This window comes from Acinonyx jubatus, chromosome A1 (assembly GCF_027475565.1).
Source record: "Acinonyx jubatus isolate Ajub_Pintada_27869175 chromosome A1, VMU_Ajub_asm_v1.0, whole genome shotgun sequence".
NCBI lineage: Eukaryota > Metazoa > Chordata > Mammalia > Carnivora > Felidae > Acinonyx > Acinonyx jubatus.
Window position 1 is genome coordinate 85,958,471 of NC_069380.1, and position 16,472 is coordinate 85,974,942.

The 16,472-nt window shown below is 36.8% G+C and overlaps 1 protein-coding gene and 1 pseudogene across 2 annotated transcripts in view; both read right to left on the bottom strand.

Annotated features, from left to right (window-relative positions):
* Positions 1–218: 218 nt before the first annotated feature.
* Positions 219–16,472, bottom strand: part of GCSAML (germinal center associated signaling and motility like) — a 46,244-nt gene continuing 29,990 nt past the window's right edge. The window contains exons 3-4 of one of the 2 annotated variants that reach the window (XM_027050658.2): positions 1,658–1,686; positions 219–781 (exon numbers count right to left, since the gene is read on the bottom strand). In XM_027050658.2, coding sequence (XP_026906459.1) covers positions 539–781; positions 1,658–1,686 — 272 coding nt within the window. In that variant the 3' untranslated portion in view covers positions 219–538. The remainder of the gene's footprint in view (positions 782–1,657; positions 1,687–16,472) is intronic. The other variant, XM_027050657.2, reaches the window with a different exon arrangement.
* On the bottom strand, positions 3,367–4,324 carry LOC128314808 (40S ribosomal protein SA-like; annotated as a pseudogene).

The window sequence follows — 16,472 nt, forward strand, 5'->3', positions numbered from 1 at the left end:
GAATCTTGATTTACCATTGGAGGAAAATACAATAAGCAATTAAATTTGATAGATTTCTTCTTTTATAATGACTCCCAGCTTCTCCTCTCAGAAAGGTCAATATCAAAACCTATGGATTTTTGAACTGTGACCTCAAGTTAACAAGCAAAAACTTCCAATATGTGAAAAAAGTCAAAATTTAAGTAAAAATCATGTTAACAAATGGTCTGGTCATTGATCTTATATTTTAAAAGTTTATTGAGTAGATTATACCTCAAAAATGAAATAGATTATGAGTGGAAATTTTGTCATTTGAAATTTGTAGAGCAGTGTTGGAATTGGATGTTAGGTCATATATTGATGGATGTTCAATGCCCTAGGAAGATTCCAGCATTTCCATGTCCTCAAACCTTACAAAGAAATGTCGAATACTCTATAACTTTATGTCAATTTATATGGCTTAACCCAAACCACAAAGATGTCATGTTTCAGAGATGCAGAAACACTCCTTTGGAGGCTACTAGTTTGTATCATCTTTTTTAGTGAAAGCATGAGATTTCTAGTGGGGAAGCACAAGTTCATAATCATGGTCAGCGGTACAGGAAGAAGGCCTAGTAGCACAAGTCATCCTGAGAAGGGCATATTCTGTTTCGGGCCCATTTCTAAATGGCTTCACTGTCTTTGTGGTGGAGTCGATATTCTCATAACCATCATCGTTGGAGCTCAGGGAGGGCCTCCGATAGGAACTGTGACTAATGACAGTGTAGCACACTTCCTCAGAACCACTGCCATTCTCATGTTCCTGCCAAGCACAGAAAAATAAAAATAATAATAAATAAAGGATCCAGGATCATCTATCAAATTTGAGCTCAACATCTGCCCTTTGTTTCTTCTTGTCTGATGGTGATCTTACATTAGGTATCCAAACTACTACTCATTATACTTTCATTTCACTTCAAATATTAAAAGGGAAAAGAAGGATACTATTATCCTTCTGAATATTTTTTTAAAAAAGTAATGATATACATTAAGTCACAGGTATTCAGACATAATATATGCAATAATTATATGTCAATAAGTAGTTAGTCAAACTACATAAAAAATAAAGTGTCATAAGATAAAATACGATTAAAATTTTGACCTTAAATACATTTTTGTTGCATAGACCATGAAAAAAATGGAAAACATTAAAATACTGCATTATAATTAAATCAATAAAATGCTTGTGATATAGTATTAAAAGGAATAAACATTCTTTATGTGTCTATTAACCACCATGTGGTCCACCATGTTTGTAAATATAAATGCTAATTCCTGGGTTTAAACATTAGAAGGCAATATGGAAAGCTGAAAAGAATTAATGTTTTTGGTGGTCAAATTATAAGTGTAAATTGACTTAATTTTATTTTTGTTACAGTAGTTTTGAAAATTAAAATGATAAGCTTCAGTAGAATTAGGACAACAATAAGGACAACAACAAACTTGCCAATCATTTAAATCAGTTAAAATATATATTTTTTTAATTTTACAATTTTTGCATTAAAAATATAAGGAAAATTATTTAAAACATAAAGTGCTTTACAAGTTCATTCAGAAATTATCAGAAGGACCTATAGCTACCCTTTAATAAAGTCATCTGTATTTTGACATTTATCACACAAGTTAATATTTTTATTACCTGATTAGAGGCAGATAAAACTTCTTTGCCTAAAGGATAAAAACAAAAATTGACATTTTTGGACTATCACAAGTTAGGGGAAAAGGTTTTCAATACAGTGATCTAACTGCAAAGAAGCCCATCATCTAAGAATGTGACATTATCTCATGTTGTTATGGAGGTTCTCAGACCTGAATGACAAGATCAAGAAAGAATATATGTTCAGGAAGCATTAATACTATGTTTCTGTGTAAGTGACATGCACCATATTTGCTGAATAAATGTGGATTTTGGAATTGGGTAATAAAATTTTCTCCACAAACATGCCATAAAAATAAAGTATGGAAAGTTCAAAGAAAAAAAAAACAATTATATATGAAATTTAGGATATAAATTTGATTAAAGTATCATAAGGAAATCATATGTATTTTTTTAATTTTTTAAAGTTTACTAACTTTTGAGAAAGGGAGAGACAGAGTGCAAGCGGGGTAGGAGCAAAGAGAGAGCAGGAGACAAAGAATCTGAAGCAGACTCCAGGCTCTGAGATGTCAGCACAGGGTTTGATGTAGGACTTGAACTTGCAAACTGCAAGATCATTACCTGAGCCAAAGTCGGATGCTTAACCGACTGAGCCACCCAGACACCCCATATAATTTTTAAAGATAAGCAATCATAGAGATAGATACTCAAATAACAAGATTAACTATTTCAAATTATATACAAATATATTCAGGCTAATTATATCTGTCAGTGCTGAAGTAGTTTGTATTTTTGTTAAGATTAGATTCACAAGTACCATTTTTTAGATACTTATATATTCACTTGTTCATGTCAATTTTTAAGAGTTTATTTTGGTTTTTCATTTCCTTGCTTCAGGAGACATATCTAGAAAGAACTTGCTACAGACAATGCCAGAGAGGTTACAAAACTAAAAAAGTAACCTACAAAATGATAGAAGATATTTACAAATGACATATTTGATAAAGGTTTAGTATCTAAAACATATTAAGAACTTATAAAACTCAATACCCAAAAAACATAATCCAATTACAAAATGGGCAGAAGACTTAAATAGACATTTTTCCAAAGAAGACATCCAGATGACCAACAGACACATGAAAATATGCTTAACATCACTCATTATCAGGTTAATACAAATTAAAGCCATGTTGATACCACCTCTCACCTGTCGGAATGGCTAAAATTAACAACACACAAAACAACAGGTGTTGGTGAGGATGTGGAAAAAGGGGAACCTTCTTGCACTGTTGGTGGGGATGCAAACTGGTGCAGCAACTGTAGAAAACAGTACGGAGGTTCTCTAAAAAGTTATAGTGTTTGTTTTAAAGTATAAATTGTTCAATATAAGTATTGCTACTCTGGATTTCTTTTGACATACATTTGCATGATAAATGTTTCTCTAGCCCTTCACTTTCAGTCTTTTGGAAGAGCAACTTAAGATCACTCAATGGCTGTTCCTACCCATTCAGCAGCCTGAACAGTGGGAGCTGCAGACTAGTTTTCAGTGGCAAGCTGAGCACTCCAGTCTTCAGTAGGGAACTGCTGAATAGGCGCAGAGTGCACCTGCATGCCTTCAGGGCAGTCTGCGACTTCAGGATGAGTGAACTCAGGAGGTGAAAAAGTACATTCACCTGGAAATTGCTCCTTGATCACAGTCTTTTCAGCAGAGGTGTGCTCTTTCTTTTCAGGATCTCTGTAGAAGTAGAGATCAGGTATGATATCCCTAAGTGTTCACAGGCTATGATATCATTCATTCAAACAACTTCCTGGGCAAGCATCCACCAGATCAGACCCATTTAGTGAGCTCCCTATTATTGCACAAGATGGCAATGTCCACATAGTGCAGAGGAGAGTCTGTGTTACACAGAGCGATGGTAGGCAGGTTAACATAAGATGCCTCTGTGAGAGCTGGTTGTCAGCCCTGGGATCAGTAGCCATCAGAGGTCTTGGTTCCCAGAAGACCTCCTGGATCTAGTTAGTGAAGTTTCCAAAAATGAAATGGCCAGCAATAAGTGTGGCTCCAGTAGCATCAACACACTGCAGCCCAGCTCGCTGGCCAGTACTCCTGGATGGGATAACACTGACATCAGCCAGGTTTTCAATGGCAGCACAGGCACAAGCTGCCAGCAGAAGCTTCTCTCAGGTTCTCTTCAGATCTATGACGTAGATGCCATAATTTTTCTTTTGTAGATATACTGTTCCATTTGGAAGTCAAGGTTGGTGCCACCTATATGGGTTCCTGCCACAAGGAATTTGAGGACATCTTCCTCATTCATTTGCAGGACATCAAGTCTCTGTATTTTTCCCTTTAAGTTATGACTAGAATGCAATATCATATGAATCCCTCCCTGGGTAGCATGGAAAAGGATGGGTCTTTATTTTTTCAATCCATTCTGACACTTTATGTGTTTTGAGTGAAGTATTTAGTCCATTTACATTCAAAATAATTATTGATATATATGTATTTATTGCCATTCTATTACTTATTTTGTGGTTGTTTCTGGAGATTTTCTCTGATCCTTGCTTGTCTTTCTATGCTTTCCTGATTTTCTTTAATGGTATATTTGGATTCTTTCTCTTTATTGTTTGCATGTTTACTACTGGTTCTTACTATATGGTTACTATTACATTTGTATACAAACTCTTCTTCAAATTGAAATCTATATTAAGTTGATAGTCATTCAAGTTTCAACCCATTTTTCCCTTTCCCTCCCCTGTTTTATGTTATCATATTTTATAACCTTTTTTCTAGTGTGAGTTCCTTGACCAAATTTTATAGATATATTCATTTTTACTACTTTTCTGTTTCATGTGTTTACACTGTCACTTGAGATCTCTCCTTTCCACTTAAAGAGTCCTCTTTAGACTCGGGGGGACAAAATTTCAGAGGCAGCTGGGAAGATGGCGGCGTAGGAGGGTGCTGGGCCCACTGAGTGTCCTGCTGATCACTTAGATTCCACTTACACCTGCCTAAATAACCCAGAAAACCAACAGAAGACTAGCAGAACAGAGTCCACAGAGCCAAGCACAGACGAGAGGCCCACAGAAGAGGGGCCCCTCCCGAAGTGGATCTCCTAAGGAAAAGCGAGCTGAGCCAGCCCCTCCCGCCTCTGTGCACTTTGCGATCCACCCCAGCTAATATGCCAGATCCCCACCACCACAAGCCTGGCAGTGTGCAAGTAGCTCAGATGGGCCACGCCACCCCACAGTGAATCCCGCCCCTAGGAGAGGGGAAGAGAAGGCACACACCAGTCTGACTGTGGCCCCAGCAGTGGGCTGGGGGCAGACATCAACCTGACTGTGGCCCTGCCCACCAACTCAAGTTATTCAAGACAGCACAGGGGAAGTGCCCTTCAGTTCCGCACCACACCAGGGACTATCCAAAATGACGAAATGGAAGAATTCCCCTCAAAAAAACGTCCAGGAAAAAACAACAGGTAACGAACTGATCAAAAACGATTTAAACAATATAACAGAAAGTGAATTTAGAATAATAATCATAAAATTAATCGCTGGGCTTGAAAGAAGTATAAAGGACAGCAGAGAATCTATCGCTACAGAGATCCAGGGAATAAGGAACAGCCAGAAGGAGCTAAAAAATGCTATCAATGAGATGCAAAATAAAATGGAGACAACCAAGGCTCAGATTGAAGAGGCAGAGGAGAGAATAGGTGAGCTAGGAGATAAAATTATGGAAAAAGAGAAGCTGAGAAAAAGATTAAAAAAAATCCAGGAGTATGAGGGGAAAATTAGAGAACTAAGTGATGCACTAAAGAGAAATAATCTATGCATAATTGGTATTCCAGAGGAGGAAGAGAGAGGGAAAGGTGCTGAAGGTGTACTTTAAGAAATCATAGCTGAGAACTTCCCTGATCTGGGGAAGGAAAAAGGCATTGAAATCCAAGAGGCACAGAAAACTGCCTTCAGACGTAACTTGAATCGATCTTCTGCACGATATATCATAGTGAAACTGGCAAACTACAAGGATAAAGAAAGAATTCTGAAAGTAGCTAGAGATGAATGTGCTGTAACATATAAAGGGAGACCGATAAGACTCATGACGGCTCTCTCTACTGAAACTTGGCAGGCCAGAAAGGAATGGCAGGAGATCTTCAATGTGATGAAGAGAAAAAATATGCAGCCGAGAATCCTTTATCCAGCAAGTCTGTCATTTAGAATAGAAGGAGAGATAAAGGTCTTCCCAAACAAACAAAAACTGAAGGAATTTGTCACCACTAAACCAGCCCTACAAGAGATCCTAAGGGGGATCCTGTGAGACAAAGTACCAGAGACATCACTACAAGCATAAAACATACAGACATCACAATGACTCTAAACCCGTATCTTTCTATAATAACACTGAATGTAAATGGACTAAATGCGCCAACCAAAAGACATAGGGTATCAGAATGGATAAAAAAAGAAGACCCATCTATTTGCTGTCTACAAGAGACTCATTTTAGACCTGAGGACACCTTCAGATTGAGAGTGAGGGGATGGAGAACTATTTGTCATGCTACTGGAAGTCAAAAGAAAGCTGGAGTAGCCATACTTATATCAGACAAACTAGACTTTAAATTAAAGGTTGTAACAAGAGATGAAGAAGGGCATTATATAATAATCACATGGTCTATCCATCAGGAAGAGCTAACAATTATAAATGTCTATGCACCGAATACAGGAGCCCCCAAATATATAAAACATTACTTGCAAACATAACCAACCTTATTGATAAGAATGTGGTAATTGCAGGGGACTTTAACACTCCACTTACAGAAATGAATAGATCATCTAGACACATGGTGAATAAAGAAACAAGGGCCCTGAATGATACATTGGATCAGATGGACTTGACAGATATACTTAGAACTCTGCATCCCAAAGCAACAGAATATACTTTCTTCTCGAGTGCACATGGAACATTCTCCAAGATAGATCATATACTGGGTCACAAAACAGCCATTCATAAGTATACAAGAATTGAAATCACACCGTGCATACTTTCAGAACACAATGCTATGAACCTTGAAATCAACCACAGGAAAAAATCTGGAAAACCTCCAAAAGCATGGAGGTTAAAGAACACCCTACTAAAGAATGAGTGGGTCAACCGGGCAATTAGAGAAGAAATTAAAAAATATATGGAAGCAAACGAAAATGAAAATACAACAATCCAAACGCTTTGGGATGCAGCGAAGGCAGTCCTGAGAGTAAAATATATTGCAATCCAGGCCTATCTCAAGAAACAAGAAAATCCCAAACACAAAATCTAACAGCACACCTAAAAGAAATACAAGCAGAAGAGCAAAGACAGCCTAAACCCAGCAGAAGAAGAGAAATAAGAAAGATCAGAGCAGAAATAAACAATATAGAATCTAAAAAAACTGTAGAGCAGATCAACGAAACCAAGAGTTACTTTTTTTGAAAAGATAAACAAAATTGATAAACCTCTAGCCAGGCTTCTCAAAAAGAAAATGGAGATGACCCAAATAGATAAAATCATGAATGAAAATGGAATTATTACAACCAATCCCTCAGAGATACAAGCAATTATCAGGGAATACTATGAAAAATTATATGGCAACAAACTGGACAACCTGGAAGAAATGGACAAATTCCTAAACACCCACACGCTTCCAAAACTCGATCAGGAGGAAATAGAAAGCTTGAACAGACCCATAACCAGCGAAGAAATTGAATCAGTCATCAAAAATGTCCCAACAAATAAGAGTCCAGGGCCAGATGGCTTCCCAGGGGAGTTCTACCAGACGTTTAAAGCAGAGATAATACCTATCCTTCGCAAGCTATTCCAAAAAGTAGAAAGGGAAGGAAACCTTCCAGACTCATTCTATGAAGCCAGTATTACTTTGATTCCTAAACCAGACAGAGACCCAGTAACAAAAGAGAACTACTGGCCAATATCCCTGATGAATATGGATGCAAAAAATCTCCATAAGATACTAGCAAATCGAATTCAACAGCATATACAAAGAATTATTCACCATGATCAAGTGGGATTCATTCCTGGGATGCAGGGCTGGTTCAACATTCACAAATCAATCAACATGATACATCACATTAAGAAAAGATAAGAACCATATGATCCTGTCAATCGATGCAGAAAAGGCATTTGACAAAATTCAGCACCTTTTCTTAATAAAAACCCACGAGAAAGTCGGGATAGAAGGAACATACTTAGAGATCATAAAAGCCATTTGTGAAAAGCCCAAGCTAACATCCTCCTCAATGGGGAAAAACTGAGAGCTTTTTCCCTGAGATCAGGAACATGACAGGGATGCCCACTTTCACCGCTGTTGTTTAACATAGTGTTGGAAGTTCTAGCATCAGCAATCAGACAACAAAAGGAAATCAAAGGCATAAAACTTGGCAAAGATGAAGTTAAGCTTTCACTTTTTGCAGATGACATGATATTATACATGGAAAACCCGATAGACTCCACCAAAAGTCTGCTAGAACTGATACATGAATTCACCAAAGTTGCAGGATACAAAATCAATGTACAGAAATCAGTTGCATTCTTATACACTAATAATGAAGCAATACAAAGACAAATAAAGAAACTGATCCCATTCACAATTGCACCAAGAAGCATAAAATACCTAGGGATAAACCTAACCAAAGATGTAAAAGATCTGTATGCTGAAAACTATAGAAAGTTTATGAAGGAAATTAAAGAAGATATAAAGAAATAGAAAGACATTCCCTGCTCATGGATTGGAAGAATAAATATTGTCAAAATGTCAATACTACCCAAAGCTATCTACACATTCAATGCAATCCCAATCAAAATTGCACCAGCATTCTTCTCAAAGCTAAAATAAGCAATCCTAAAATTCATATGGAACCACAAAAGCCCCCGAATAGCCAACATAATTTTGAAGAAGAAAACCAAAGCAGGAGGCATCACAATCCCAGACTTTAGCCTCTACTACAAAGCTGTCATCATCAAGACAGCATGGTATTGGCACAAAAACAGACACATAGACCAATGGAATAGAATAGAAACCCCAGAACTAGACCCACAAACGTATGGCCAACTAATCTTTGACAAAGCAGGAGAGAACATCCAATGGAAAAAAGACAGTCTCTTTAACAAATGGTGCTGGGAGAACTGGACAGCAACATGCAGAAGGTTGAAACTAGACCACTTTTTCACACAATTCACAAAAATAAACTCAAAATAGATGAAGGACCTGAATGTGACACAGGAAACCATCAAAACCCTAGAGGAGAAAGCAGGAAAAAACCTCTCTGACCTCAGCCTCAGCAATTTCTTACTTGACACGTCCCCAAAGGCAAGGGAATTAAAAGCAAAAATGAACTACTGGGACCTTATGAAAATAAAACGCTTCTGCACAGCAAAGGAAACAACCAAGAAAACTAAAAGGCAACCAACGGAATGGGAAAAGATATTTGCAAATGACATATCAGACAAAGGGCTAGTATCCAAAATCTTTAAAGAGCTCACCAAACTCCACACCTGAAAAACAAATAACCCAGTGAAGAAATGGGCAGAAAACATGAATAGACACTTCTCTAAAGAAGACATCCAGATGGCCAACAGGCACATAAAAAGATGCTCAACGTCTCTCCTCATCAGGGAAATACAAGTCAAAACCACACTCACATATCACCTCACGCCAGTCAGAGTGGCCAAAATGAACAAATCAGGAGACGATAGATGCTGGAGAGGATGTGGAGAAACGGGAACCCTCTTGCACTGTTGGTGGGAATGCAAATTGGTGCAGCCACTCTGGAAAACAGTGTGGAGGTTCCTCAGAAAATTAAAAGTAGACTTACCCTATGACCCAGGAATAGAACTGCTAGGAATTTACCCAAGGGATACAGGAGTACTGATGCATAGGGGCACTTGTACCCCAATATTTATAGCAGCACTCTCAACAATAGCCAAATTATGGAAAGAGCCTAAATGTCCATCAACTGATGAATGGATAAAGAAATTGTGGTTTATATACACAATGGAGTACTATGTGGCAATGAGAAAGAATGAAATATGTCCCTTTGTAGCAACGTGGATGGAACTGGAGAGTGTAATGCTAAGTGAAATAAGCCATACAGAGAAAGACTGATAACTCTTATGTGGATTCTGGGAAACTTAACAGAAACCCATGGGGAAGGGAAAGGGAAAAAAAAGGAGGTTAGAGTGGGAGAGAGTCAAAGCAGAAGAGACTCTTAAAAACTGAAAACAAACTGAGGGTTGATGTGGGGTGGGAGGGAGAGGAGGGTGGGTGATGGGTATTGAGGAGGGCACCTTTTGGGATGAGCACTGGGTGTTGTATGGAAACCAATTTGACAATAAACTTCATATATTGAAAAAAAACAAAATTTCAGTTTAAAAACAAAAAAAAGGAGTCCTTTTTAATATTTCTTGCAAGGCTGGTTCAATGGTCACAAACTCCTCACATGTTTTTGTGTCTGGGAAACTCATTATCTCTCCTTCTATTCTGAAAGACAGTCCTGGTGGACAAAGTATTCTTGGATGCAGATTTTTCCATTTATCATGTTTTATATAGCATGCCACTCCCTCTGGCCTACCAAGTTTCTGTTAAGAAATCTCCGTCTAGCGTTATGGCCCTCCGTGTAATTTAAGAACTTCTTTTGTCTTGCTGCTTTTATGATTTTCTCTTTATTGGTCTATTTTGCAAATGTATTTACAATGTCTTGGTGTTGCTTGGCATTTATTGATCTTGAAGGGAGTTCTCTGTGTCTCCTGGCTCTGGATGTCTGTTTCCTTCCCCAGATGAGGGAAGGTTTCAGCCATTATTTCTTCAAGTAAATTTTTTATGCCCCTTTCTCTCTTTTCTTCTTTTAGAACTACTATGATATGAATGTTATTATATTTGATGGAGTCACTGGGTTCCCTAAATCTATTCTCCTTTTGCATAATTCTTCCTTCTCTCTTTGTTTAGCTTCATCGCATTCCATTACTTTGTCTCACAGACCATTAATTCACTCCTCTGACTCTTCTACCCTGCTGCTCCTTGCATCAAGTGCGTTTTTAATCTTGTTTATTTCATCCTTCATCTCTGATTGTTGTTTTTTGTTTTGTCCCTGTGGTAAGGGTCTCACTGTTGTCTTCTATTCTTTTCTCAAGCCCAGTGAGTATCTATATGATCATTGCATTGAATTCTATATCAGGCATGTTACTTATATACGTTTCACTTAGATCTCTGCCCAAGGCCTTATGTTGTTCTTTCATTTGGGACAAATTCCTCTGTCTTCACATTTTGTCTAAGTCTCTGACTTCTTTTGTGTGTTAGAAAAGCCACTTATTTCTCCTATTCCTGAAAGTAATGGCCTTGTGAAAAAGAAGTTAGGTAGTGGCTAGCACCTCAGGGAGTGTGTTGTGTGTGCTGTGTGTGCTCTGCTCTTGTCTTCTGGCTGCTCCATCCTTCATGCCAGTCATCTGTAGAGGCTCTCCTTGCCTGCAATCGTCAGTATTTTGCCCCTAGTCAGAATGTGGTGAGTTTTAACTAGGTGTGCTTTGATCTGCTTGTGTAATGAAACTTGACACCAGTACCACTGGAAGTGAGGCCCTGCAGAACTCTCTTGTTTTCTTGGGAAACATGGTGTGGGGAGGGGTTTTAGCTGGTCTTCTGGGGAAGTCCCATGCTGGGCGTGAGGCAAATGTGACTGAAAAGAGCAGTTCACCAGATCACAGTTCTGTTGGTCTTGGTGTAAGCAAATTATCCAGTGTCTGCACTATGCTGTTTTTTGCAGGTGATCTGTGCTTATGCTGAGGTGTGCAGGTGATGGAAATGGCACTGGCCAGATCCTTTGTTCCCAGAGAAGTGTCTCCATGAAAGCTGCCTCTCAGGGATGCATTCTGAGAAGACCAAATAATCTTCCACCCGTGTGCCCCAACTCCTTCAGATCGTTGTTTCCATGCTGTCTGCTCCCAGGTTGTCAGCCCAGCCTGCTGCCATTTAAAATTCCAACTTTTAGGCCCTACTGGTTGCAAGAACTCACAAAATTCAGGTGCTCTCATTTTCTAAGCCAATGATTTTGGGGAAATGTTCTCCTTGTTCATTCCTCTGTTTGCTATCTCTCTCCCATCCTTCTCTGCAACCATGGCTACCTCCCTTCTACAGCACCCATGATCTTTTTCTCCCCTAAACTACATTTCTGCACTTCCTCCCTTCTTCATTGTGGTTTCTTCTCTCCCTTTCATTGTTGAGTTTGTTCTGTTACTCTTGCCCTCCATTTGTGGGGTATTTAGGATAATTTGCTTATCTAGTCATGTTTTTGGAATGAGGGAAGACTAGATTCCTCCTACTCCACTGCCATTTTCCTGCTCCCCACAACTAGTATTTTTTAAATTAGCAATATAGAATGAGGGAAGTCACAGAGTACTAAATATGGCAAAAATCCCAATTTATAAGAGGAATATTGAGTAATTCTTAAATTTACAACTTAATCGACTTGATGGTGACCCATAAAATCTTTGTATATATTAAATAAATTTCACAGTTTCTGCAAAACAACAATATGTTAATAATTTCTCATAGCTCACTATTTTTCATAAATCAAAAGTCATGTTCAATGCACTGATTTCATGTATAGAATAACATATATGTATGTATATACGTACATATACATATATATGTATATATATATAACTTTATAAATGTATTCATATACAATTATTTAATTAAACAAAATATCAACCTTAATACTGTTTTATTATCATGAACTGAGGGAATTACACGGCCTTAATACAATTCAATTATACCATTAACAAAAATTTGAAGAACCAACTATCCATATAAAGGGGATGAGAAAATCAGACTACTGGGTGAAGTAGTTGTCATTGGTGCTGAAGATGTTAAAATTTTCAGGAACAAGCATATTTAGTCTCAGGTTAAAAACATGGAACATGCCATGACTGCACTAAAGTCCAGTTGAATTAAGATTCAGAGTAGATTTCTTATTTAAAGTTAGGGTATTGATTAGAAAAGAATATGACTCTTAAAGTCAGAATGATAATATCTGGGAGAATTTCTGATGACTACAATTACCCTGAATCCCAACCTCCAAGGCTTTTGTCAGATGAGGCACTCCTTCTGTTACTGGATAATGAGGCTCTTCATACTGAAAACCTTGAAGACATCATCTTGTAAGAAAAAGTCAAAGATTATGCCTTACCAAAAGCACTTCAATGTATTTATCCTCAAAATGAAAATCAGACCCAACATGTTTTTGAAATGGGGTAGATTGTAATAGCAAGGTATTATGCTAAGAAAACACCAAATCAAGAAAACAAAAGTGTTAATTCAGCATCATGGTTTTGTTATTGAATGAATTCCTAGATTTTGAGGAAAGCATACGTATTTTATATGACTAAATGAATGTCTTCATATCAGTGCACTTACCAGAGGGTCTGGACTTAATACTGCAACTCAGAGATTTAAAAGCACTTCTAATCATTAATTAGAGTGGATGCCTAGAAATTGATCTCAGCAATGGCAAAATTAGCTCCAGTGTTTCATGTTGTATTAGTCTCCTTTTGCTGCTATAACCAATTACCACAAACCTGATGGTTAAAACAATACATGTTAATTATCTTAAATACTGGAGATCAGAATTACAAAATGAGTCTCACATCAAGGAATTGATATGGCTAAACTCATTTGTGCAGACCTTAGGGGAGTTACATTCTTTGTCTTTTCTAACTTCTAGAAGGTGGCCTCAGTTCTTGGATAATAGGCCCCCTTTTTTCAATGCCTGTGATATAAAACCAGCATTGGCTGTTTGAATTTTACTCCTACTGCATTGTTCTGACACTGTTTCTGCTGTTCCTCTCTTACACCATTTAAAGACCTTTGTGTTTACACTGGCCTCACCTGGATAAACCAGGATAGTCTCAGATGAAAATATGACACCACATACCCAAAATGTGGAGAGGAGAGGAGTGAAGAATGGATCCAAAGTTAAATAACCATCAACTTAATAAGACTGTTACATGCAGAAGTTGTTATATACAAACCTAATGTTAACCACAAATCAAAAACTAGTAAAAAATACAAAGAATAAGGAAAAAGAAATTTAAATGTATCACTAAAGAAAATCAGCAAACTATAGAAGAGAGAACAAGAATGTAACAAAGAAAATATTCAGAAACAACCACAAAACAAGTAATAAAATGGCAATAAATATGTATCTACCAATAACCACATTGAATGTAAATGAACTAAATGGTCCAATCAAAAGACCAAAAGGATTTTAAAAAAAGACAATACTCATCTGTATACTGCCTACAAGAGACTCATTTGAGAACTAAAGATATTCGGGGCACCTGGGTGGCTCAGTCAGTTAAGCAGCTGATTTTAGCTCAGGTCATGATCTCACGGTTCATGGGTGTGAGCCCCACATAGGGCCCTGTGCTGACAGCTCAGAGCCTGGAGCCTGCTTCAGATTCTGTGTCTCCTTCTCTTTCTACCCCTCCCCTACTGGTGCTCTGTCTCTCTTTGTCTCTCAAAAATAAATAAAACTCTTTAAAAATTAAAAAAAAAAATAAAGATACTTGCTAATTGAAAGGGAGTGGGAGAAACATCTATTATGCAAATGGATGTCAAAAGAAAGTTAGAGTACAATACTTATATCGTAGAAAATAAGTTTTAAAATAAGTAATAAGAGAAAAAAAGGACACTATATAATAATAACAGGGACAATCTAGCATGAAGAACTAACAATTGTAAATATTTATGCACATAGCATAGGTGCTCCCAAATCCATAAAACAGTTATTAAGAAACATAAAACAATAAATTGATAATAATACAATAGCAACAGGGGACTTTCACACCCCACTGCATCAATGAACATGTCGTCTAAATGAAAATCAACAAAGAAACAATGGTTTTGAACAGCACGCTGGACAGTTGGACTTGACAGTTATATTCAGAACATTGCATCCTAAAACAACAGAATACACATTTTTTTCAAGTGAAGATGACATTCTCCAGAATATATCACATATTAGGCCAAAAAACAAACCTCAACAAATTGAAAAAGATTGAAATCATACAATGCAACTTTTCTGACCACAACACTATGAAACTAGAAGTCAACCAAAAGAAAAAATCTGGACAGAACACATATATATGGAGGTTAAATGATATGCTACTAAATAATGAATGGATTAACCAAGAAATCAAAGAATAAATTTTAAAAAAGTACATGGAAAAGGGTGAAAATGAAAGCACAACTGTCAAAAACCTTTCGGATACAGCAAAAGTGGTCATAAGAGAGAATTATATAGCAACGCAGATCTACCTCAAGAAGCAAGAAAATTTTCAAATCAACAGCCTAATCTTACACCCAAAGGAGATAGAAAAAGAACAAGTGAAACCTAAAGCCAGAAGAAGAGGAAATAATAAAGATTAGAGCAGAAATAAATGATATAGAAACAATGAAAAAAGCAGAAAAGATCAATGAAACTAAAAGCTGTTTTTAGAAAAAAATAGTAAAATTGATAAGCCTGTGGTCAGACTACTCAGAAGAAAAGATAAAGGACTCAAATAAATAAAATCACAAATGAGAGAGCAAAAATAAGAAAAATCACAGAATAACAATTATAAGAGAATGTTATAAAAAACTATCAGCCAGCAAATTGGACAACCTAGTAGAAATGGAAAAATTCCTAGAAACATATAAATTACCAAAATTGAAACAGAAAGAAAGAGTAAACCTGAAAAGATGAATTACCAGCAAAGTAATTCAAACAGTAATCAAAAACCTCCTAACAAACAAAAGTCCAGGGCCAGATGATTTCATAGGCAATTTCTACCAAACATTTAAAGAGAGTTAGTATCTATTCTTCTCAAACTAAAATAGAAAAGGAATGAAAACTTTTAAATTTCTATGAACCTAGAATTACACTACTTGCAAAACCAGATAGACTCCACTAAAAAAAGAAAACTACAGGCCAATATCTCTGATGAACACAGATGCAAAAATCCTTGGCAACATAGTATCAAACAATTTCAACAAAACATGAAAAAGGTAAGAGAAAGGATAACAGCCACATGATAATTTCAATACATCCAGATAAAGCATTTGACAAACTAAAACATCAATTCATGAAAAAAAATTAACAAACTAGCTTTAGAAAGAACACACTTCAACACAATAAAGGCCTTATATAAAAGCTATCATCATTTGTAATGAATGAAAACCGAGAGCTTTTCCCTTAAGGTCAAGAATAAGAAAAGGATATCCACTCTCACCTCTTTTATTCAATATAGTAATGGAGGCCCTAGCCACCACAATCAGACATACACACATACATACATACATACATACATGGCATGTGATCAGTAAGGAAGAAGTAAAAACTTCCACTATCTTCAGATGACATGATACCCTATATAGAAAACTTGAAAGGCTCATCCAAAAAACTGCTAGGACTGATGAATAAATTCAGTAATGTCACAGGATGCAAAACCCCTGTACAGAAATCTGTTGCATTTCTATAATTAATAATGAAGCTGCAGAAAAAGAAATTAAGGAATCAATCCCATTTAGAATTGCACTGAAAATAATAAGATACTTAGGAATAGACCTAACCAAAGAGGTAAAAGACCTGTACTCTTAAACTATAAAACACTAGTGAAAGAAATTGAAAAGAACACAAAGAAATGGAAAGACATTCTATGCTAGTGGGTTGGAAGAACAAATATTGTTCTAATGTCTATACTACCCAAAGCAATCTATCAAGGTAATCCTTATCAAAATACTAACATTTTTCACAGAACTGTAATGAACAATTTTAA